At 46.5% G+C, this 23,151-nt stretch overlaps 1 protein-coding gene across 2 annotated transcripts in view; it reads right to left on the minus strand.

Annotated features, from left to right (window-relative positions):
- LOC134023149 (myelin basic protein-like) overlaps positions 1–22,166 on the minus strand; it is a 38,045-nt gene extending 15,879 nt beyond the window's left edge. The window contains exons 1-3 of one of the 2 annotated variants that reach the window (XM_062465007.1): positions 21,973–22,166; positions 14,141–14,199; positions 5,381–5,456 (exon numbers count right to left, since the gene is read on the minus strand). In XM_062465007.1, the coding sequence (XP_062320991.1) occupies positions 5,381–5,456; positions 14,141–14,185 (121 nt within the window). In that variant the 5' untranslated portion in view covers positions 14,186–14,199; positions 21,973–22,166. Of the gene's footprint in view, positions 1–5,380; positions 5,457–14,134; positions 14,200–21,972 lie in introns of both variants that reach the window. The other variant, XM_062465006.1, reaches the window with a different exon arrangement.
- Between the last annotated feature and the right edge of the window lie 985 nt (positions 22,167–23,151).

Below are 23,151 nucleotides of genomic sequence, written 5' to 3' on the forward strand. Positions count from 1 at the left end.
GCGGCACTTCATTCCCTCTGGTTGATCTCATGGTCCCCTTGTGACGGCTGTTTTATTCATACGCGGAGGAGCTAATTTAACGAGCCTCTCCCGAATGTCTATCACTGGGCAGGCTGGCGGCCCCATGGCCCTGAGGGTAACATTCTCTGGATCACTTGTCTTAGGCTCAGAACACAGAGCTATTACCAGTAGAACAGGCTTAGCACAGAATTAGCAGGAATATAACAGACCTAACACACATCTTGCCCCACTAACATGGGCTTCGCACGCACAGCTAACATCACCAGCAAAGCCTTAGCACACGCTGAGGTAACACTGCTAGCACACGCCTCCACCACAGCGAGCACACAGCTAGCACCCCTTGAACAGACTTAGCGTAAAAGAAGGGAAGGTTCTAAAACAATAACATGGTGGTGGGCCTGAGGCATGGGAGGCATGTCCTCCCGGCATGTGGCCCGGGGCCAGGCCTCCCACCCGAGATTCCAGGGAGAAAGAGGCTCACTGTCCCACCCTGCCTCTGGCATGCTGGCCCTCCAGCCTTCTGGAAGATTCCACAGGGGAGGAAACGGGAATGGACGGAGGTCACATCAGCTTCTCAGGTCACACCCTGTGGTGCCTACTGTGGACCTGCAGCAGGTCAAAACTGGTGTCTGACAGATCATCTGCAAGAGGCTGCTGAAAATCAGGAGAGAATGTAAGAGACAGCATGGTCATGGTCTGGCCACATCTTTAGGAAGGGCATTGCCAGATGGACTTCCTAGTTTGATTCCGGTGTCAAGCACTACATCATCCTAATTGAAACCATTATCATATCATTAAAGTTGGAGTTCATGGTTAGGTGTTCAAGGTTAGGGTTCAGTGTTAGGGTTTTGAGTTTAAGGTTGGGGTTCAGCATGTACGGTTGTGGTCCAGTGTTCAGGGTCAGGGTGAGACTGTTGCAGCCTACAGTATAGGCATGGTCTTGAGAGAGTGATAATACACACATGCCTCCTCTCTCTCCCACTACACTGTTGTGGAACAATGGCAAACTTCACAAGCTAAGAAGAAAATCCAATCACTGACAATGGCTTTCTGTGCCAGTACAATGCAGAATTATGTGGCTTTAACTGAACATATGGACATATATCATACGCTCTTCATAAATCCTTCCGTCCTCAATCTCTTTGGATTTTGTTATCATTGTTATTGTGAACATTGTATCTCTGAGATCTTTCTAATTTATTTATTGCATGGTGTGTTTTTGTCTGTGTAGGCAGTGTGTGTGTCGGTGTAGATGATGTGGCCTTATCTCGGGGTGGATGATGTCATCATTCAGCGCCTGCAGACATTTCCTGAGAGTTACTGAATGAAAGCGACACGGGAGAGAGAGATAAGGAGAGAGAGAGAGAGAGAGAGAGAGAGAGAGAGATGAGAAGGAGAGAGAGAGACGAGAGAGAGAGAGAGAGAGAGAGAGAGAGAGAGAGAGAGAGAGAGAGAGAGAGAGAGAGAGAGAGAGAGGGAAAGAGACAGGGAGAAAGAGGAGGGAGAGAGCGAGAGAGAGAGAGAGAGAGAGAGAGAGAGAGAGAGACACACACTGTATCATCCACAGGGCTATACTGACACATAGACGGACACTTCCACACATGAGAGATGGATGTGAGCGATGCCAGCTGAGGCTGGAGTGAGAGGCAGCAGCAGAGATTAGGACATCAGTCCCTCGTCTAAACACTGACATAATGTATCTAGACACTGTGGAATAGGTTTGTCCACAGCAGGCTTCTTGCCTGGTATATCTACAGCTTACTGCCTGTTTTTATTTTTTATGGAAGCTTACTTCCTGGTTTATGAAGAAGCTGGCCTGTATGCAGCAGGCTTACTGCCTGATCTATATACCGCCTACTTCCTGGTCTATATACTGCAATGCCTGGTCTATAGAGTATACAGTAGGTATGACGCCTGGTATATAAACAGCAGACTTGCTGCCCTGGTCTATATAGCTTAAGGCCTATCTACATCAGGCTTGATGTCTGTTCTTTATACAGCTTCCTGCCTCATCTCTATACCGCTAACTGGTCTGCGTACAGAAGGCATGCTGTATGGCTTATATACAGCTTACTGCCAGGTCAATCTACAGACAACAAATCCCTGATCCACGTCCATCCCAAAGGAGGGCAGTTCTCAGAAAGCAAAAAAATAAATTAAACTTTGACTTTGAGCCTAGCAATAGTTCTCCCATGTGTTTTACTTTGGCAGCACTGGGATGTGAACGCCGGGGTCCTGGGGGCTGGGGGTTGGGTCCTGGAGGTAGGGGCTGGGGGCTGGGGGCTGGGGATTGTGTGTGAGTGTGGGGTGTTCTCTCTCTCTCCCCCTCTGAGGGACGGCTGTGTGCTCCCCTAGTCCGGCCCTCCTCCTCTCACAGCTGCTTACACACTCCCTGATTGTCCAGCCAGATGGTCAAGACTGGATGACGTGGTGCATGGATTCAGAAACCTACCGATTCGCATACACACACACACACACACACACACACACACAACACACACACACGCTGGCAGGCGCACACACACACACATAGACACGGCGCATGCACAAACGCACTCGTACAGTCACACGCACAAACATGCACACACACGACAGATACAGAGGGTGAACAAGTTCACTGACATCTCTTACATCGGATTGCATTTCTGATGTACGGAGAGAGAGAAAGAGAGAGAGAGAGACCGAGAAGGAGAAAGAGAGAGTGAACAGGACGAAGGAGGAGGAGAGATGAATCTGAACAATGGTGTCAAACCAGAGAACACTGGCCCAGTGATGATGTCTCCCTTCAACAATCAGAGCTTTGGAGGGCTGAGGAGTCAGGGCCAGGCCCTGTACCAGCTAGTGTTAGCCTCAGATACAGAGACAAACGCCTGAGCCATCCGCCCTCTTTATATCCCCCCAACGAAACACACAGAGCCACAGCAAGCACGCACACACACACACGCACACACACACACACTACATGAGTCGATTGAACTGCAGTTTCTGTTTTTCGTCTTGCTCAGGTCTGTTGAGGGTCCTCACAGACTGGGTAAACAGTACAGTATACCTCTCCAGCACATCCACCAGCACACGCTCGCTAAGGGGATCCTCCCTGGGGGCAGGATGTTCAATTCTCAGGACATGCTGTGGCTCTGTTTTCATTGTCTTCCTGGCCCGTCGATTTGCAATCCAGTTAGTAACGAACTAGAGCAGGAGTAAGACGAGCGCTTCCTCTTTCTCATCTCTCTCTCTCTCTCTCTCTCTCTCTCTCTCTCTCTCTCTCTCTCTCTCTCTCTCTCTCTCCCCCTCTCTCTCTCTCTCTCTCTCTCTCTCTCTCTCTCTCTCTCTCTCTCTCTCTCTCTCTGTCTCTCTTCTCCTCTCCTTCCTCATCCCTCTCTCCTTGACTAATCCCTCTCTCCTCTTTCTCATTGACCACCCCCTCCCGCCCATCTGTTCATCCCTCTCTCATCACTCCTTCATCCCTTCTCCTCTCTACCCCTCCTCTCCTCTCCTGTTATAACTCAATAATCCTACCTGGCCCAATCGATGATATGCCTTCCAAAGTTCACTTTAGCAGCCAGACTGCAAAACTTGCTTACAATACCGCTCATACAGTCTACATTTCTATTGACTTAGGCTGAGATGATTCAGTCTCGTCGACAGTGACAGGAAGACGGTATTTGAGAAGGGGAGGACCATGCAGCCCTGTTCACCTCCTCCTCTGTCTCTTCCCAAGTAAACTGTCAACACCTGCAAGTTCACCATATGCACGTCATCCCTGTATGCACGTCATCCCTGGGTTCCATGTCTTGAATAATGAGGTCTGACTCACGCTGACACTAATGTGGTTTCAGAGGCTATGGTGGAAAAGCACACCCTCTCACATTAGAAAATATATTGGTGGGGGGTGGGGGGGGAGAACTCCTTGACATGTACCATCTTTTCGAGCAGCTCTGTGCTGAACTAATGAGCGGGTCGAGCTGGAGAAGGTTCGAATGGTGTGTGTAGGCACACACCTGCAGCTCCTGCAGCATCACCTCGTTCCCCAGTTGTGAACACATGAACCGCTAGGGGCTTAGATAAGACTGACTCATCCCTTGTATACCGCTGTTCTTGTGTTTGTAGGTGCGCGTGGGCGTACGTGCATTTTGTGAATGTGTTTTGTGCGCGCGCGTGTGTGTGTGCGTGAGGTATGTGTCTTTGTGAGTGTGTTCAATGTGCGTACGTGTAAGTGTGTGCGTTGTTGATTGTGGGAAACAGTCTAACCCAGAAAAAACGCATTCGAGCAAAACAAAGCCTGTGTTAGTCCAGCCCTGGTGCTAGCTGGCCTTCTCCTGTCGTTATCTTAAACAAACAGGGAAGACAGAACCTGCGAGGGCCCGCCACACCAATTCACACCTCCACTGAGAGAGAGAGCGAAAGCGAGAGAGACAGAAGAGGCAGGCTTGGAGATGCCAGTGTCGGGGTAGAAAGCTGGAAGGCATATGATGGCACTGCCGGGAGATTGGCAGCCCGGGCTGGCCAGGCCAGGATTGTGGATCCCAGGCTGGCCAGGCCAGGATGAGTCTCGGAGGCAGAAGCCTCAGTAATGGACTACTAACAGCCTTTTAAAAGGACACACATCTGATAGCCCCTCCCCACCACCGCCCCCCCCCCCCCCCCCTCCCATAGAGGTGGGAGAAACCTCTCAGGACCCGCCCCCTCCCCACGAACCCTGGATAGACATTTCACATCATGCCAGCCGCCTGCCCTCACCCCAAACCTACCACCAAAGCTGGGGGTGACCTCTCGGAACACCGACGCCTGCTGATGGCAGAGAAAACAAGCCCGGGGAGCACTTAACCACCACTTACCCGCTCGCCATAAAACACTTTCTCCGTGGTAATATGGTGGTAATGGTGGAGATGTACGCTGGGCCTATACATATTCCATATTTATGTACACGGCTTTAGCTGGCGCCATATTAGTTAAACTTGTGTGCTTGCCCAACAGTAAGTCAGGGGTCTCTAAGCGAATTCTGAGTGGTTTTGTTCCATTTTCCCGAAGTCTGATAAGAGATCGGTGTGTTTCTTACTTGCTTATCGGAATTAAATGCTGACACAGCAAGATAAAGGGTTAAACATTACCAGCTGTTGAAACAGAAATGACCTCGTAAAGGACCAGGCACTAAGGCTGGCAGGGCCCAGCCAAGCTCGCCGTAATCGGATGTTTCTAGAAAGACTAAGTGCCTGGTCTGGAAACACTGACCTTAAAAGACCTCAGACTCATGGGGATGACTCGTAACCGTGACGTCATACTAGTATCCTGTTCATTGGAAAATAACGCTCGTGGCATACAGTATGATGATGATGATGAAGATGACGCCGAATCTCCTTACCAAAAACTTCGTCCTGGGAATCGGGTTCGGCTTGGATCTGCTGCGTCATGGCTGGTTCTGGTTCTGGTGATGGAGCCTGGAGAGGGAGCGCACAGACACACACACACAGACACACACAAACAGGTGAGGCGCTATGGCAACAGAAGGGGAGCAACGCATTTGCTGTGCAGGGTGGGCTGTGTTGTTTGGCAGTTCCCACTGCATCGGCACAGTCACACAAAAGCCCCCGGCACATTAACCACCGTGGCTCTTTATTTAAGCATGAAACGTAGTGACAATACACATCCATCCCATCCCCTCAAGTCCCAACCTCCAGCACCCACTACCCACTCACACACGCAAGGTCTACAAACAGCAAATCCAATGTGTGTGTGTGTAGATGTGGGCATGTGTGTCCCTCAGAGAGCCATTTCCCGGTTCTGCAGTGACTAGGCTGGACCCAGGATGTGTCGAACACACCCCAGGGATCAATAAAGGGGAATTGGATTGAAGGTTCCTCCAGTCGCGTTGCTACTAGCCTTCTTCAGACCACCTGGTCTGGTGCGGAAGGGACGGCCGATAGCAGAGTGCAGGGGAATAAAGAATAGTGACGATTCAATTATCGAGACATCGTCTCTCATCGCCTTCTCAAGAATGATAACCTATTCTTCTCTTTTCTTTTTGCCCGCTCTCATAATTTTTTGGGACTCCGTTGAATCTCTGTCTTTATTCTACCAAGAGAGCCGAGTTCCCCCCCTCCCCAGACTATTTATTGGGTGTGCTTTGCCTTCGGCAAGGGCACAACCTTTGTTCTCTCACATATATATATATATATATATATATATATTTTTTTTTGCCCCCCTAAAACTCAGTCAATATTTGGCCTACATAGACAACTTAGGTGTCAAAAGTTTCGTCTTGGTAGCGATTGAGTTGCTTCTATTGGAATTTACGTTCCGTTGCATGGTTTAGGCTCAAGTTAAGTTTTTGTGGCGAAAAGTGAAGCTAACGGTGGCTAATTTGCTAGCCACAGTCACTGACGTTACTAACGTCACTACGTCACTAACGTCACGAAAACACGCGTGACTACCTTTGGCAGAACATTCGTTTCGCATCTGTTAACTTGGGGGATAGCTAGGCTAACTATAGCTTTACTGCAAGGCAGCTGCAGAAACGCCACAAGCAAAGAGGCCAGGGTGATAACTATTTACTCATTTTACTTTCTGATATGACACACAATTGTGATGTGTAATGTACAGTATAAGCTGATATTATTAAGGAAGTACATCTACTTTCGGAAACAGTAGTCTACTATTTCACTGAAGTATTAGCATCATGACATTAGCCTGTGTTGCCCGGGCAACACATACTACAGTGGTCTATGATGTAGCGTTATCTGTTTTCAATCGTTAAAATAAACATTCCTCACATATACATTTTCGTTGTAGGATTTATTCTGACATTAGTAAACGATTTATTGGTGAAATTACCATTACCTGTGGTTTCAAACCAGTGTAGCTCACTGCAACGCTGTAGCTTACGCAAGAAACACTACAAAAACATCTACACTACTGTACACAGCTGTTTAGGAAGTCAAACGGCGACAGAACATGTTCGACACTCCCTTTACTTAAATCAAAAGTCTATCTAACTACTAACCTGAACTTCATTGCCACAGCCTAAACGTTGTCAATCTGTTCATGAAAATAATTAATTTCAGTTTAAACCGTACAACAGAACGTTAAATCCAATTCAACCAACGCAATCGCTACCAAGACGAACACAGCAGTAGTCTAGTACTGTACCGTAGTAGTACAATTTACCGGGGCAGCTTCTCCACACAGGGCTATATCGCATTTTGCGTTGTTACTGACAATGATCGCTACCAGTGAGCTTTTTATGAATGAGCGATTTTCCACTAAATAAATGTCAAGCTTATTTACGTTTTGGGGGGCATATTTTCAGTTAGCAGATGGTACTGTTTGAATCGCGATTCCATCTTCTACTGCCGGGTAACGTCGTAGAATAATCTTCAAAGGGGGTTCTTTATTAATGAATGAATGCAATGAGTAGGCTAAATGCCTGAAAATATCATGAGAAGGGAAAAACTTAAAATGACGTTTAAATCATAGAGATTAGGTCAATTTTTACACCGGTCTGCCAAATTTATTCGTTTTGATTCAACGATGAGGCTGCCTCTTGCAGGGGAAATGAGAAGACATCTATTTCATTCTACACTTCACTCGTATTTTCAGTTGTAAATGAGCAGCAAAAAAAAAAGGTCCCAATTTCCCCAGAAATTGTACCCTCTCTAGTTTCTTATATGTGGTCATCTTTTAGTCACATGATTATCTTGACTTTTGTAGCACCTAACCTCCATCCCTATCCACTCCACCTGTTTGGCAACACCAGCGTTTGCGACATACTGCGGCGGTGCCGACGAACCCACATCCATCCTCCCGTCTGTTCTCTCCAGTCTTCCCCCTCTCTCTATTCCTCCCTGCCTCACTCCCTCACTATACTCTCCTCCATTCCCCTCCAATCTGAGATCCTCAACTTTTGTCCTCTCCACTCTTCTCCTTCCCGCTCATTTCCTCTCCTCTACCCTCCACCTCATCTCCTCTCCTCTACCCTCCCTCTCATCTCCTCTCCTCTACCCTCCCTCTCATCTCCTCTCCTCTACCCTCCACCTCATCTGCTCTCCTCTATCCTCCACCTCATCTCCTCTCCTCTACCCTCCACCTCATCTCCTCTCCTCTACCCTCCGCCTCATCTCCTCTCCTCTACCCTCCACCTCATCTCCTCTCCTCTACCCTCCACCTCATCTCCTCTCCTCTACCCTCCACCTCATCTCCTCTCCTCTACCCTCCACCTCATCTCCTCTCCTCTACCCTCCACCTCATCTCCTCTCCTCCCGAACCACTTCTGTGACCTTAGAGAGATTAAGGAGAAAGACCTTTACCATCACCTCACTTTGACTCTAATTCACCTGTCGAATGAGGTGTGTTAAATCAAGCTGCAGAAAAACGTTCCATCGACACAAAGCAATCTTTGCTGCAGTGTGTTATAGACCTATACAACTCCCAGTTAACAGCTGGAAATATTTTCAATTATACAATTGTGTAAGAATACCCTGTCAACCGTGGTATAGCCTACTCTTGAATACAATTATAAGAAGGTCAGTTAGCTGCTGAACCGTTTTTAATTTTCTATCCGTTTTCTATCAGTCAAGCAGGCGGGCCCATTGATTTTTAAAGAGACGTTTTGTATTCAGTTCAGGCTGGTTCATATACGTAAAAGGGGAAGTGAAGGAAAGTAAACATCGTTCATTACTGAGAAATGTGACAGACCCAGTGGTCTAACCTGACAACTGTTGATTGATAACCTCTGTGATCTGTGCTGCTGTTGTAACTGTGATCAATGCTGCTCTGAGAATTATGCTGCTGTCATGATATTGAAGGACATGGAGCTCCATAACGGATTCGTTTTGGCAGACGCTTTTATCCATATCTCTGACCTCCTGATCTGCTGTCAAATACTCTAACCACTGAGCTATACCTTCACACATACCCCATCTCTACACACATACATACACACATTTACTTATGCAGAATTTTGTCCAATAACCCAAATGCAATTACTAAAGACTAAAGGGTCTTCAAGATTGACGACAATCCTGTCCCTCTGAGAAAACAGTGATATTAAATGCTCAGTGGTGGTGATAACGCAAAATTAGAATTCATTTTATGTATAAGGCTTACAATAGAAGGCAATTATTCAGACAAGAAATACCACACACCGATATGCTACTATCCTCTGTGGACTGTCACCAGAGCGCTCGACTGGACGGTAACTTCCTGTCTGAATCATTCATGTCCATCCCGGATATCGATCCTCACTGTGAGCATGTCACTGTGAAAAACCTCGGCCTGGGATCGTGAATCACAGGGAGAAAATGAGGAGAAACGGGAGTGCCTCCGAATCTGCTTTTGGAAAGGTTGTTTGAGGACCGATTTGTCACCTCTGTTATTACGGGGAGAGCTATCTCCCGCACGGACACATAGTGAGAGCTGCCGCCTAGCTATACAGAGCAGAGGAATACAGATAACAGTCACAACGGTAGATTAGTCTGTCATTTTGAACAACCATTTTTTGGAACATTCTACTTTCAGACTAGAAAGGTGGAGAGGGAACCGAAAGGCAGCCCAGAATAAGCTGGCCAAACAAGCAAAACCTTTCCAGTCCTGTCACCCTTTCAAAATAGCAAAGAAAAGCTAGGCCCCAATGCCCTCTTCACAATCCCATCCCCTCTCTCTATGGAAAATATTGGCACACCACCATGCGGTGGGTGACAGGCAAGACAGTTAGAGGAGCCCTGGCCAAGACAATGACAACACAGAGCCTGTTCTCCGAGGTCTTGCACAGACAATCCAGTCAGACGGAAGACCGCAATGCGCCTTCGCCTCGCACTCAGCATCCAAAAGCCTTAGGCTCCCTCCTCTGGAAGCGTAGCGCCAACAGCCCCATGGCTCCAACTGAACACGAGCCAGGACCACAACTCGCTTCTCGGGGCGGAAAAATCTCCAAACTTCCAAACGCTAAACTCAGTGAGATGTGAACACACAATACTCAGGTGGCTAGCAATAGCCTTCACAGTCCAGAAATCGGTTTGAATAGATGCAGGGCTCGGCAGTTGGCAGATACAGCAGCGTGTCGGCATGCTGGGTATGCGTAGCTCAGGCGTAGGCCTGAGGATGAATTCCATCAGACACAGTCTGGTGTTGAAGGTCCCATCCCACCAAGAAGAGATTGGCAAATTCTGGAAATGTTATGCATGACTCATAAACATGTTCTGACTTCCATCGCAAATAAGCTGCTGTCAGCAGCGGGGTGTGGAGAAGATAGACAGGACGTGTATGAATAAAGCATGGTCTGGAGATAAGGGGAAGGTATCAAGCATTGGCTCTCCCAGGATGCCTGTGGCCCATATTCCTGATTTCTTGCAGACCCACTCAGCCCAGTAAGGGCCAATTACAGTTACTGAAGCTGGCTCTAAACACCGTGGGGCTACACTTTATGCAGTTCGATACTTTCCAGTCCAAGGTATTGATCTCACTGCCATTTATCTGATACAGGTTTGAAACTAGTCCTCAAGATGATTTTCTAGATGCCACGCTCTGGATTAAAGTATAAGGGTGATTGTGCATTCTCTGTTGCTGTCCCAGGGCTATTGAATAGCCTTCCTCGGTGTGGCTGGTCTTCTCCTAGCCTCAATACGTTTATATCCTGGATGAAAACCCATCTATTATCCTTGGCTTTTGAGTCTCTACAAGGCACGGTCCTCATTTTCCTGTCAGGTCATATGTGTAGTTTGTCTCGTGTCATGCCACATATTGCCACTTATTTCTGCTATGTTTCTACTGCAGTGCACTTTGCTATGGACTTACTTTTTTAAACGTGCTATACAAATAAATATGGTTCCTTGGTAGATTCCCTGTAGATTAAATTCTAACAATCTTTATGGAACCCATCTGCAATGAAAAGAACAAATTTAGGTTCAGTCCGTTAGCGTATTCTTATTTTTTTTTTTCTTTGGCCATCGCTCTTGGTCTTTATTTGTCAAACCACAAAACGGATTTCATAATGATCTGGGATGGTAGGTGTCAAAACAACGGCTTTTGAAATCCCATTTCCACAGTGAGGTTGGTGTGAGGCTGTGAAGCGGGGTTCCAACCAGAGCTGGATCTTGATGACTTTGCATCTTGAAGACTCCCTGCATTATCTGCTGTATTTTTTAAGCTGTAATAAATGGACTTAGGTAAGAAAGGTTAATCATCGGATGTCATTAAAGCCCATTACTGCATGTTTAACCCCCCCACAATTCTACTCCCACGCTAGGACCAGAGAGGATAATAGGCTGGCTGCAATTTCAGGATTCAAAGAGCAAAGACCTATGCAGCAGGCATACAATCTCATTTTAATCACCTTTATCCTTCTCCATTAATGGCCCATCATATTTATCTATTTTAAGTCTAAGTACAGTGACAGTTGGCTAGCCCACAGTGCCACCTCACCACACTAATATGTCTATATGGCCCTATATGGGTACCATGCTACATGAATCAACCTCAATTCCTGGCGCACTGTATAAATAGCACTTAATTAAATATAAATAACCTCCAACCCAGCCACCATGATTATGGCCCTGCGCTTCCCCTGACTGGTGATCAGAACCAGCACAACTTTTTAAGGTATTGTTGTCACGACAGGCCTTAGCCTCTGTGATGGGGTGGTCTGCTCTCCACACAGTGCACCAGTCGACCAGTGACCATTGCAAGAATGTGCTATCAGATAAATGAATCAACAGGAGAGGCATGTTAATTCACCAGTACACTGTGATAAATGAGCTACCAGGGCAGCCATGTTGGAGAGATGAGCTAGCAGGGCAGTTAGGGTGACCAGAAGCATGACCCTGAAAAGGAGGACACTTGGGTCCCCCGGGCCCCGGTCAAAAGTTGTTGACCGGGGCCCGGGGGATGGGGGCCATTAGTATGAAATTAAGACAATAACATTAGTCATTTTAGTAAGTCAACATTTGAATACAAATCCAATACTTCAATACAAGTGCACTGATTTTCTGTTGTCTTTGGTGAGACAAGTTTAGTCAAAAGATAAATAAGAAAATAAGACAGTACTATTCCCCAAACTATTTCAATTGTAATAGAAATTAAAATATATAATTAGGTCAGCTCAGCAGCAGTTGTTTTATCATCCGCTGTTGTTGTGTTTGGAGCAAAAAATTATGTTACAGAAGAGGGCCCGGCAGAACTAGCATTATCCTTGTGCCGTTGTGTAGCGCAGGCATGCCGCTCTAAAGCCCCTTTCCCCCTTTCCCCCTACTACTCAGGTCTATATCAATGCGACAATGCTTACAGAAGGCATGATATTGATCTTTGCTGCTCTTAGTGGCAAAGTGGAGTTCTGAACTCCATGTAGGTTTGAAGGAGGTCATTCTTTTAGGCATCTGAAAGCCTACGCGAGTGGTAAATTGCGAGGGTGGGCAGGAAGGGTCAAAAAGGAGGACAAAATGGCGAAAAGGAGGACACGCAACAGCAGTCCGGACAAAGGGCTGGAAAACCAGACTGTCCGGACGAAATCCAGACGTCTGGTCAAAGGGCGTCTAAGGGCAGCCATGTTGGAGAAATGAGCTAGCAGGGCAGCCATGTTGGAGAAATGAGCTAGCAGGGCAGCCATTTTGGAAAACTGAGCTAGCAGGGCAGCCATGTTGGAGAAATTAGCTAGCAGGGCAGCCATGATGGATTTGCTCTATGGGTGGGGGGAAGGGGTTGCTGTCAATCGTTGTCCCAGAGTTCGCAGAATCGGGGCAGAGATAAATGCCCCATCTGAACCATCAAACCTCCCATTTCTGCTTACAGAGGTATGAGGCACACTGGGGAGTCAGGTGGCTGAGCGGTTAAGGAATCAGGCTAGTAATCAGAAGGTTGCTGGTTTTATCCCCGGCTCTGCCAATGACGTTGTGTCCTTGGGAAAGGCACTTCACCCTACTTGCCTCGGGGAGAATGTCCCTGTACTTACTGTAAGTCGCTCTGGATAAGAGCGTCTGCTAAATGACTAAATGTAATGTAAATGTGTAAATGGGGTAATCAGTGTTCTGTGGTTGTTAGTGTTGAAGTTGAGAACTGACATGACTGGGGACTACGAGCCACGGTTACAGAATGGATTTTTTAATGCGTTTAATATCACCATGGCAACTGGCAAATGTCATTAAGGATATTCATATGCCTAAAAGGCATTTACCAACAACACAAGCCAGTAGACACGACACTGTCCGTTCCCATTTACGTAATTCACATCTAGGATGTTGCTCTGCTCCCTTTACACTCCTCCAGTTTCCTCTGACCCAGGCTAATGCATTGCTGCCTAGCAACACTACCACTCTAGAGACCAGGTGAGTCTATCAGCAGGGTTTGAAAGACAGAGTCCTCCAAAACCTTGACTCTCTCAAGGTTTAGCCCTGCTGAAAAAACAGCGCCTCAAAGACCGGTGTGACTGACACGTCAGTCAAGAGAAGGGAGAGAAAGAGGGAGCCAGAGAGACAGAGGTCAGGGAAGGGAAGAAAGAAAATTAGATAGATAGATAGAGCAACAGTGAGGGGGGGAACGAGAGCACATAAGAAAAATAGAAGAGATTGAGATACAAAGAGAAACAGAACGAGAAAGAAAAGGAGAGAGAAAGACGGAGGGAGACAAGGGAATTGGATAATGGGGTAGCTAGCTGTGTGTTCAACAGCCAACCTCTGTTATTTTGAAGATGTATTAAGAAGGAGACAGTCTATCGATGAGACATCTGGGCGGAAAAAGACTAATCATTTACCACATCCTTTTTCTGTGGTTACAAAGTAAGTCAAAGCTCTCCAATATTCCCCCAGCTCACCTGGGGCCTCCAACGAGACAAACAGCATTTTAAAGGTCATATTTGTCTCCTACAGAAGGGGTGATGACATCGAGGGAATAAGAACACAGTCCAAAGTTCGGCACTCCACAGCACCGCGTTGATAAAGCTTGTGCTGACCTTTAAAACTCACCGCATTTCACAGCAACAGCGCCCGCTTCGTAGAGAAAGCTATGAACTCACCTTCCCTTTCACGGGATCAAGCGACCACGTTGTACGTTCTCTTGGCACTTCACAACAAAACAATACACTGACCCCATTTCAAAAATAGCAAGGGCGCTCGTAACCTCCCTGTTAAAGGACTGTTACCTTGCTCTCCGGATGTGTCTCGCGCTTTCCTAGATGTTGTCCCATGCTGCTGACAGAGACTGTGGAAAAAAGAGAACATATCTGCATCAGACCTACAGAGTAGCAGGCCTACATCAGAGTATTACGTACGTTCTGTACATCATAGTATCGGACCTACACCTTAGTATTCGTACATCACAGTTAGCACATCATCATAGTGTCGGAACGACAACATAGCGTCAGAGCTACATCATAACGTCAGAGAGCTGTACATCAATAGTTGTAGGCCTTCTTCATCTACAGACTAAAATAATATTATAAACCATTATAAAAGCTAATGGTCGAAAAAGTAGAAACCGACAGACAGACGGGGAAAGAGGCTTTGGAGCGTCTCCAGGCAACCACAGCTCTGTTTTAACTTTGTGATTCATGTTTTTTTCAGATCATGGAGGGATACAATGTCTGCCAAGGTGCTTCTCTTTGAACAATGAACCACTCAGGGCAGTGGTCCTCCCATTAGTTTGGGCACATGCACTTCACTGTGAACGTCAGACCAAAACCCATCTGTTAATTCACTAGCAAGAGATCCCAGTCTGCGGCAGAGCAAGGCCAGCAGAACAGATGTATTTGTAAGCAACAAATCAAAGTTACTCAACACTCGCATCTCTCGGAAGACTCGAGCCCTCCATTCAGGGATAATTATCAACAACAGAGAAATCTGTCTGACATTTAATCAGGACCGCGGCAGGCTTCCACACGGTTCCAAAGGAAGCCAAGCGGCCACCTATAGCAACCAGTGCACAGAAAGGGTTGCGTGTGTCTGCTGTTGCGCGTGTGTGTGTGCGCACGCGCTCTGTGAGTGTGTGCGTCTGTTTTAGGGGTTGTGTGTCTCACGGTGAAAAGCAAGGTGACATTACTCACCAAACACACTCACTCTCGGTCTCTCGCAGACAAACACCCACACACAAACACCCATCCCCACACACACACAATTATGAATGCATCGATTTCTCTCTCCCAGCTCAGTACAACATCCAACCGTGTCTCCGGTGTCATACCTATCCAGATGAAGAGGCATCTGAGAAGGAAAGCGTCTATCCCCCAGAAGGTCCTGCTGCCATGATCACAGGGGGTCAATGTCATAAACACACTGATCCCTCCCCGGTGGCTGACTCCAATTAGCACATGAAATATGCGCAAGGCAGTCCTGAGCTGAATAACGATGAGAGAGACCGAGCACACCAGCTGGGGCGAGTCTCCTTGCACGGCCCTCCAGGGGTAGGTGTGCCAGTTGGAAGCCTGATAATAAGGCTCTCAATCTCAAAGAGTGAGTGGCATGAAAAATGCAAAATCTTTGTCAATCCTTTATTCATACAGGGGAAGCGTCTTGAGAACTCATTAGTTCGGTCTCTGTCAAAAAAGACATATTCAGACATTATAATAATGTACGCCGAAGAAGAGTCAGCCAAATAAAAGCCAGAAACGTCAACTGAAAAATACAGCTATGTTCTTTATGATGCTTTTCAGATAGCATCCTGTTTAAATTGCTCAATGATAAAATAGATAAAACAGCCATTTGCTGTGTTTATTTGACCAGGACTGAGGCGCCATTAGACAATATGCTCAAAAAATGTGAATGAAAGAAAACATTTCACTGCATTATTTGTTTCTGTACCAAGAAAAATTTGCAACAGCCGGTAGGCTAATTGCTGTATTTCCAAGGATATCTGAAAATCCAGAAAATGAAATGTTGTTGTTGTAAAAAACAAAAAAAACACTGAAATATAGTGAGAACATTTGAAGCTTTTTAGAGGTTATGTATGTTTGTACAAAACGAACAACAATACTCTGCTGGCATTTAAAAGTGCTATGTTTAGTAAAATAAAAAAGAGCTTGTGTTGTTATTCCATTACTAAAAGAGTAGAAACATATAAAAAAAATATTTATATTTAGCTCAAATACAAACACATTTCCAAACACAAAACTGTACTGTTTGAACAGTATCCTAAAAGAAGATTCAGTGCATAACACATTTGATCTGATAAGTTGATCTGATACAGGAAGGCGTGTGTGTGTGTCTCTGTGGGTGTGTGACCATGTGTGTGTGACCGTGTGGATGAGTGCATGTGTGTTGTCACAACTCTGGAGCGCCAAGGGCCAACCGAAGCCCTCAGCACCACAGACAGCGACACAGACAGACAATGGGGTGCGTCACACGAGGACGATTCTCCCCGTTCTCCATTCCCAGTCAGCTGCTGAAAGCCCCAGCTGCAGGCCAGCAGCTGACTGGGAATATAAGAGGCATGGAAGACACACAAATTGACAGGAAGGGGAGGTCGTGTGTGTGTGTTTGCGGAGAGTGAGGCGAGCGTCCGACTCCGACAGATATTTAAATGTCGATGAATTAACGTTGGCCTGCCGTGGCTCCAGAGAGTTTACTGTGGCGGGACCGGAGAAAGCCTTGTGGAAAGTACCCACTCAACCGAGGAAGATTTTGGGGTTTTAAATGTTTTTGTTGTAACTATTCGTTTGCAACTAAACACTTAGGATTGCTGTATTAAATTCTGCCTCAGGTTTGTGTGATATTCCTAAATTGTATGCGACTCATCCTGGTTATGCTCAGAGGTTTTAAAAAATGGGCATGAGTGTATGTGTGTGTGTGTGTTAGTAGGACATGCGGAAAACAGACCATCGATATCCTAGCCCTGAGGCGTGTTACACTTCTAATTCTCAGAAACTGGATGACAAGTATATACAAGTTTCCTAACACCCTGAACCCACATTCTCCTCGCCACGTGCCCGTCCTTACACACGTAAACATCCCTGAGAAATAGCCCTAGTGGGACTTAACGAACCAGTTAAGGTTAATAACATTTACTATACAGGCAAACCATGGAAAGGTTACCGGAAATAACAATTGTCTAGGGGAAGACATGTAGTTTACCTTAAAGTCAGCAGGAACTGTAGCCTGTAACTATGAAAGCCGTCAGAGACACTGCTGAGTTGCTTATCAAGGCAACCATGTTTGACTTGGCTCTGGTAGAACCCAGTCCAAAAAGAGTTTATTTTTATAAAAGAACATTGTACCAGAGAGCTGCAGAGGAGGGCTGAATCATGTTGGCATCTGTAGCGGGCTTGGTGATTATACTGCATTCACACACACACACACACACACACACACACACACACACACACACACACACACACACACACACACACACACACACACACACACAGACAGACACACACAAACAGAAAACTAGTTAGTTGGAAACCAAGAAATAAGCCTTTGGCAAGCAGACAAACTGTACTCTGAAATCAAGATAATTGTGATGATGAGCACGTGTGGGAGATACTGGAACATCATGAAGGATTCTGGGAAATCAGAAAGTTTTGAATCTGTGCGTGGGTGTGTATTTCTATCCGTATATGCACACTGTGTGTGTTAGCTAGGGGCTTTGGAGACTGGTTTCCCTCGAAACAATATTACACAACAGCTCCCTATCCCTGTAGGGACTTGCAGACATGACGGTTACGTAACACCATCACCAAATCGAAGCGAAACTTTCTGCAATCACAGCTGCACAAAAGATCCTTCTTATCTGTGGCCTCTATCACAACACAAACACAGACATCTTGTGTAGGCTGAAGAGAGAAACTAAGATACAAACCAAGACTGATTGATTCCCACAGATTGATTCCCTCACTTAAGTACAGCTACATTAGAGAAGCATGGTTAGCTGATGAGGGGAGAACTATCCCCAGCTAGCTGAGAATCAAGCGGAGCTGGTTCAGGCAGGAGACTCCGAGACCTAGCGCGTCATTAGCAACTCGTCATATCACGCTGCAGGGCACACCTTCCTAACAGGGCGGGGTTTATAGCAGGGTATCTCGGCATATGCACTGCTAGTGCGACACAGACGTCAGTCATCCTGCTGCCCCCGCCTCCCCGGCCCCCACCTTGGTTCTGTGTTTCCTTTCGTAGGGGGAATGCGTCGCTGCTCTCTGCTCGGAGGTCCAGACGGTGCCTCCGTTGGGCGCAGCAGGGAGCCGATGCAAGCAGAACCATTATGCCAAACATGTATTGTAATCATGTATTGTATTGTGTGCAATAAAGCATCAAGTAAATACTACTACTGAGTCCTCCTGCCTGAACCAGACCACACAACTGATTAGACCCCTGTGCTACTGCAGAAGAACAGCTTTCGAGCCAACACTACACACTGTACCCCAGCACTCTGCATACAACACACTGCACACACTACTCACACCACGACTGTAACCACAACTACACTACACTGCTCACTACACGACAGTACACCGTACACACCACAACACACCGCTATACAACACAACACACTGCACAGACTCGACACTACCCCTGTAGCCACGACTACATCACACCGCTCGCTTCACAACATTACAGCGTACACACCACAACACACCACTATACCATACAACACACCACCACACAGCACTACACTACAGCTAAATGACAGATTTGTGTCATTACAGCAAACAGCGTTGCAGCTGGCTTGCTCCTTCTCGACAGGGTCATCTATCTCAGTGATTGCACATTGTCGCTGATGCACGCCGAATCAAACAGACACAGAGTCACAAGCCAGCGTCAGCTAGCCTGCCCTGCGCTGGCTGGCCAGGGCCCCCGGCCTCCAAGACCTCAGAACAGAGGGCCGGGGGGGGGGGGGGGGGGGGGGGGGGGAGTTGTCCTTCCTGTACAGAGAGTGGGCAGATGGGACTCAGGTATATTACCTTAGCCCAATGCTAATCTCCCTCCAGGGATAAAAGCCATTTCTACATGCTGACAGGAGGAAGTATGGATTAGGATGTAACACAAACAGGATGTGCAATAAACTGGTGTACAGTGTGCCCTCTCCTGTTCTGCTGAGTGAGTGCTTACAGCCATCACCTCGACGGGCGGTCTTGTATCATCGGTCCTGTTTAACGCTGCAGTCTTGCGTTACCTCAGCTGAACCTTCGTCCACACTTCCATCACTCCCACTGTCTCTCTCCTGTCTCCGCCTTGAAACTCGGTTTGTTTGGGAGGTCGAAAGCGGCAGAATCAGAGAGCCGAGGCACAATTCCCAATGTGTAAAATACCCCTGACACACACACACTATCTTCCACTGGGAAGAGCATGACACCATAGGTGCCATAGGCATGCAGTGCTACTGTGTCCTGGCTCCTCCCGGGAACCTCTTCCTGACAGTGGCCCTTATAGTGGACAAACAAATGCTTCATTTAACCCTCCAGCTGCCCCAAGGGAGTGTGTGTGTGTTTGTTTGTTTGTGTGTAGGAACTATAAGGGGAACGTCATCCTTAGGGACACTTGTGACCATGTCCCTGCCAGCAGAGCATGATGGGAGAGCTGTTGAGTTCAAAGGTCAACATCTGTCCGAGGAGGAAGCATCTGGCGGAGCAGTTATCCTACTTTAGAGATGGACACAGCACTGATCCCTCTATACATGTAGGAAGGAAGGAAGGAAGGAAGGAAGGAAGGAAGGAAGGAAGGAAGGAAGGCAGGCAGGCAGGCAGGCAGGCAGGCAGGCAGGCACACAGGCAGGCAGGCAGGCAGGCAGAAGGGCAGGAAGGAAGGAAGGAAGGAAGGAAGGAAGGAAGGAAGGAGGGAAGGGTAACACTCTGTTTGTGTAACCAAGCATGTGTAACCAAGCTGAATTGGTTCATCTCACTCATCAGCAGTATGGATACAGCCCACCTGCACCATCGAGACACTAGTGTTTTAGTGGCCTCGCTGGTTCACACTGTGTTTAGAGGTGGTCGCCGTGTTTGCAAGTCACTCAACTCTGGTTCGCGTCCCAGTGTCGGAGAAACGTGAGGAAGCTGAGCGACGCCATGACACCTGTTTCACATGGCTGGAGCAGAACACACCAGAAGACAAATCACCACCCTTAGACAATCATGAAGTCACTCGTTGAGGTGTAACGATAACGATAAGCCAAACAGCCTGACTGACAACCGGGGAGATACACACACACACACCCACGTGCACACACACACTCCCCTTAGGCACACACACACCACCATTAGGCACACACACACACCCTCAGTCAAACACCCAGGCAAGAGAGGAAGTGAGCAAGGGGAAGGGGGAGAAGTGTGTGACACAGTGAGGACGGAAGTTAACAAACCGCTGTGATTCACCTCTCAGCACAAAACTGCAAAAACAGACCTGTTTGAACGAGTACACACACACACACAAACAAAAGGCTCACAAAAACACATATCCCAGCTGTACACTATCTGTAAGCCTCAATCCATTCTGTATATCGAATTCAGACCAGCTCAAGAAAAGTCTGTGCGTGTATGTGTGTGTGTATGTGTATATGTGTGCGTCAGGTGCAGGAGGGTTTGCTGTGTGTGAGTCAAACGCAGCAGGAATGCTGAGCGAGACACGTGACCGTTGAACAAACATGGCTAAACTCCCTGAGTTCTTACCCGCTCTAGGCATTGTGGAAGGGGAATGTCTCGGAGACGAGCCTCACAGACACACCGCGAACAGCCCCACCCCCAGCCTCTACAGTCACGCTTACTGTAACCTGCCTAGTGAATACACCTGCCTTTACATGACCTCCAAGTCACTTAAAGACAGCAATAGGCTCGGAATGGTTCCTGGTTCACCGCTAGTGAAAACACTGTTAACATTAACTCCATTACAAAAACTGTAACAGAAAGTACAGTACAGTACAACACTGTGAACTATGATGCACTGTAACATGCTGATAGACCTGAGGTGTGGCTTCTCTAGGGCTCCTACTGTCTTAAATTGTGAGATGGCTAGTGAGTCCTCACTGTTGCCGCCAGGCTTATATCTGTCTTGATGAATTTGCAGTGCGAGGAGCCCTGAACTGTGCCAGTGACACATGCCATTTAGGTTTCACTTTGCTTTTTCATGGTCTGGTTGTTTTCATGTCCTGAGGTGCAGGCCTCCTTGCAAGGCTTTTTCATTCCACTTATTGGCTAAGCTCACGAAACAGCAGTATGTCCTCTGAGTGACTGTTTTATTCATGGAGCGCATGCAGTATATCCAGACTGCTCGAGGCATTTTTTGTCTCTCTTCCAGTTTGCAACACTGGTCTACACTTATGCACGCCTATACACACATCTCCTCAGATCAGAACTAAATGCCTAGGCGATTTCGACTTTGGGCTATGTGATTCCCAATCATGCAAGACATATGGCTCATTCTATGGCAAAACAATATATAAAGGCAGGAAAAATAAAGAAGACTATAAACAGATGATTAATTTACAAGCAGTTCACATGCATTATATCACTTTCACAGATAGGTCTACCACGCAACTCTAATACCTAAATCTAGGAACCTTATTGGTAATGACCTCTCTGTTGACATCAGCGATGTAACGCGTCAGTCATGTACAGTAATTGTTCTATACTCCCCCCATACCGGAACAACAACAACACGCTCCACAACCACTGCTGAGAGCAGAACGTGTATGACACTTGTCAGAATTGATGCCTTTTCACTAGTGACTAACAATCAATTACGTATTAGGGTTAGGGTATAGAGCATATTCGTTTAGAGGGTTTAGGTTTAGGGTTAAGTTCAGGGAATTCAAGTCCCGAACGTAAAGTAGCCTATAATGTGGAAAATTCCGCGCACCTTTTATACTGTCGAAACCACGCGCACTTAATGCTATAACCACATTTCTATGAAACATTAACAGGGAAGGTGCATTTAAATAAGATACAAATGTGTAAATTACAGATGTTACAATGTTTCCGTCACATGGTTGAGTATTTACCATACGTAAATTATCATCCGTTTTTGTCCGACAGTCTTATAGCCTACATACCCTTCTCCGTACAGTTTCACTCAAATGCATCCACAACGAAGGCAGTGATTTTCAACCGTCTCTCCGTTACAATGGCACCGTGGTCAATAACGTGATGTGTACGGATTTCTACGATTTGAGGTCGTTGTTTTCACAGTCTGCCTTCAGTACAAATGTATGTCTCGTTGCTTCCTGTTTTAGGTACAGTCAGTGATGTTCGGGGTGGGGCGGAATGTAGCTACTCCGCGAAGAAAAGTCTGCTGAGCACGCCTGTGCACGCAGGCTCTCGTTATCGTAACATAATCTGTCACGAGATTACTCTTTTTTGAATAAATAGGCTTTTGAACGTTACAATTGTCCTGTACTAATTGGTGTATTATTGTAATAATATGATTATGTTTTTACAGTAAAAGTGAGTGTCTATAGTAAATCAGTCACCTAGCCCTATCTGCATGCTGGCATATAATATTGTAATTTGGTGTAGAGAATTATTTGGTGCCTTTCAATCTTGATTTCATTTCCAACGGTTTTAGTTGCACAATTGTAGCCTATGTTATGGATCCACAACCGGTCACAACAAAACCAATGTCAATTTAACACCAGAGACAGAAAGTTGTGTGTGTCTCAGACCTATACTGTAGCCTACAATTGTAAGTGTCTGTATCTGTGCATGTATTCAACCTTGCGCAACATCTCCTCTGTGGTATTGTACACTATTTCTCCCTGGACCAGGATGCTGCTGCTGCTTCCCCTGTTGTCCACTGTGGACCACTGTTTACCATCTCTGCTATCTCGTTCTGCTTGTTTACAATGGTTAACCTTGTAAGACACGATTTAAAATGTCAACATCTCCTTTAGCTCTCCAAACGACCACATATCCATAACCAATGGGTCCTATTGTCTTGCCTTGCAATGCTAATGGTTAAATTTGGTATTTCCAAAAAAAGAAATTAGCAATTAAAGAGCTAAAGGTGACGTAATTTTACAACAAGGGGTCTTACAGGGTTAACTGTCTCCTGGCCACCCAAAGTGTACGAGGGCCCCTTAATATTGGTATTACTGGTAATACCTGGTATTACTTTTGGCACATTTGTACAGCCCATCTGGACTGACGTCTTGTAATTCATTTTTAGGATGTGCAGCCAAGTCAATTAAATTGTTAACTTGGGACTGTTCTTATCAGGAATTCAATTTATTCAA

The sequence above is a fragment of the Osmerus eperlanus genome, chromosome 7, assembly GCF_963692335.1.
Source record: "Osmerus eperlanus chromosome 7, fOsmEpe2.1, whole genome shotgun sequence".
Taxonomy (NCBI): Eukaryota; Metazoa; Chordata; class Actinopteri; order Osmeriformes; family Osmeridae; genus Osmerus; species Osmerus eperlanus.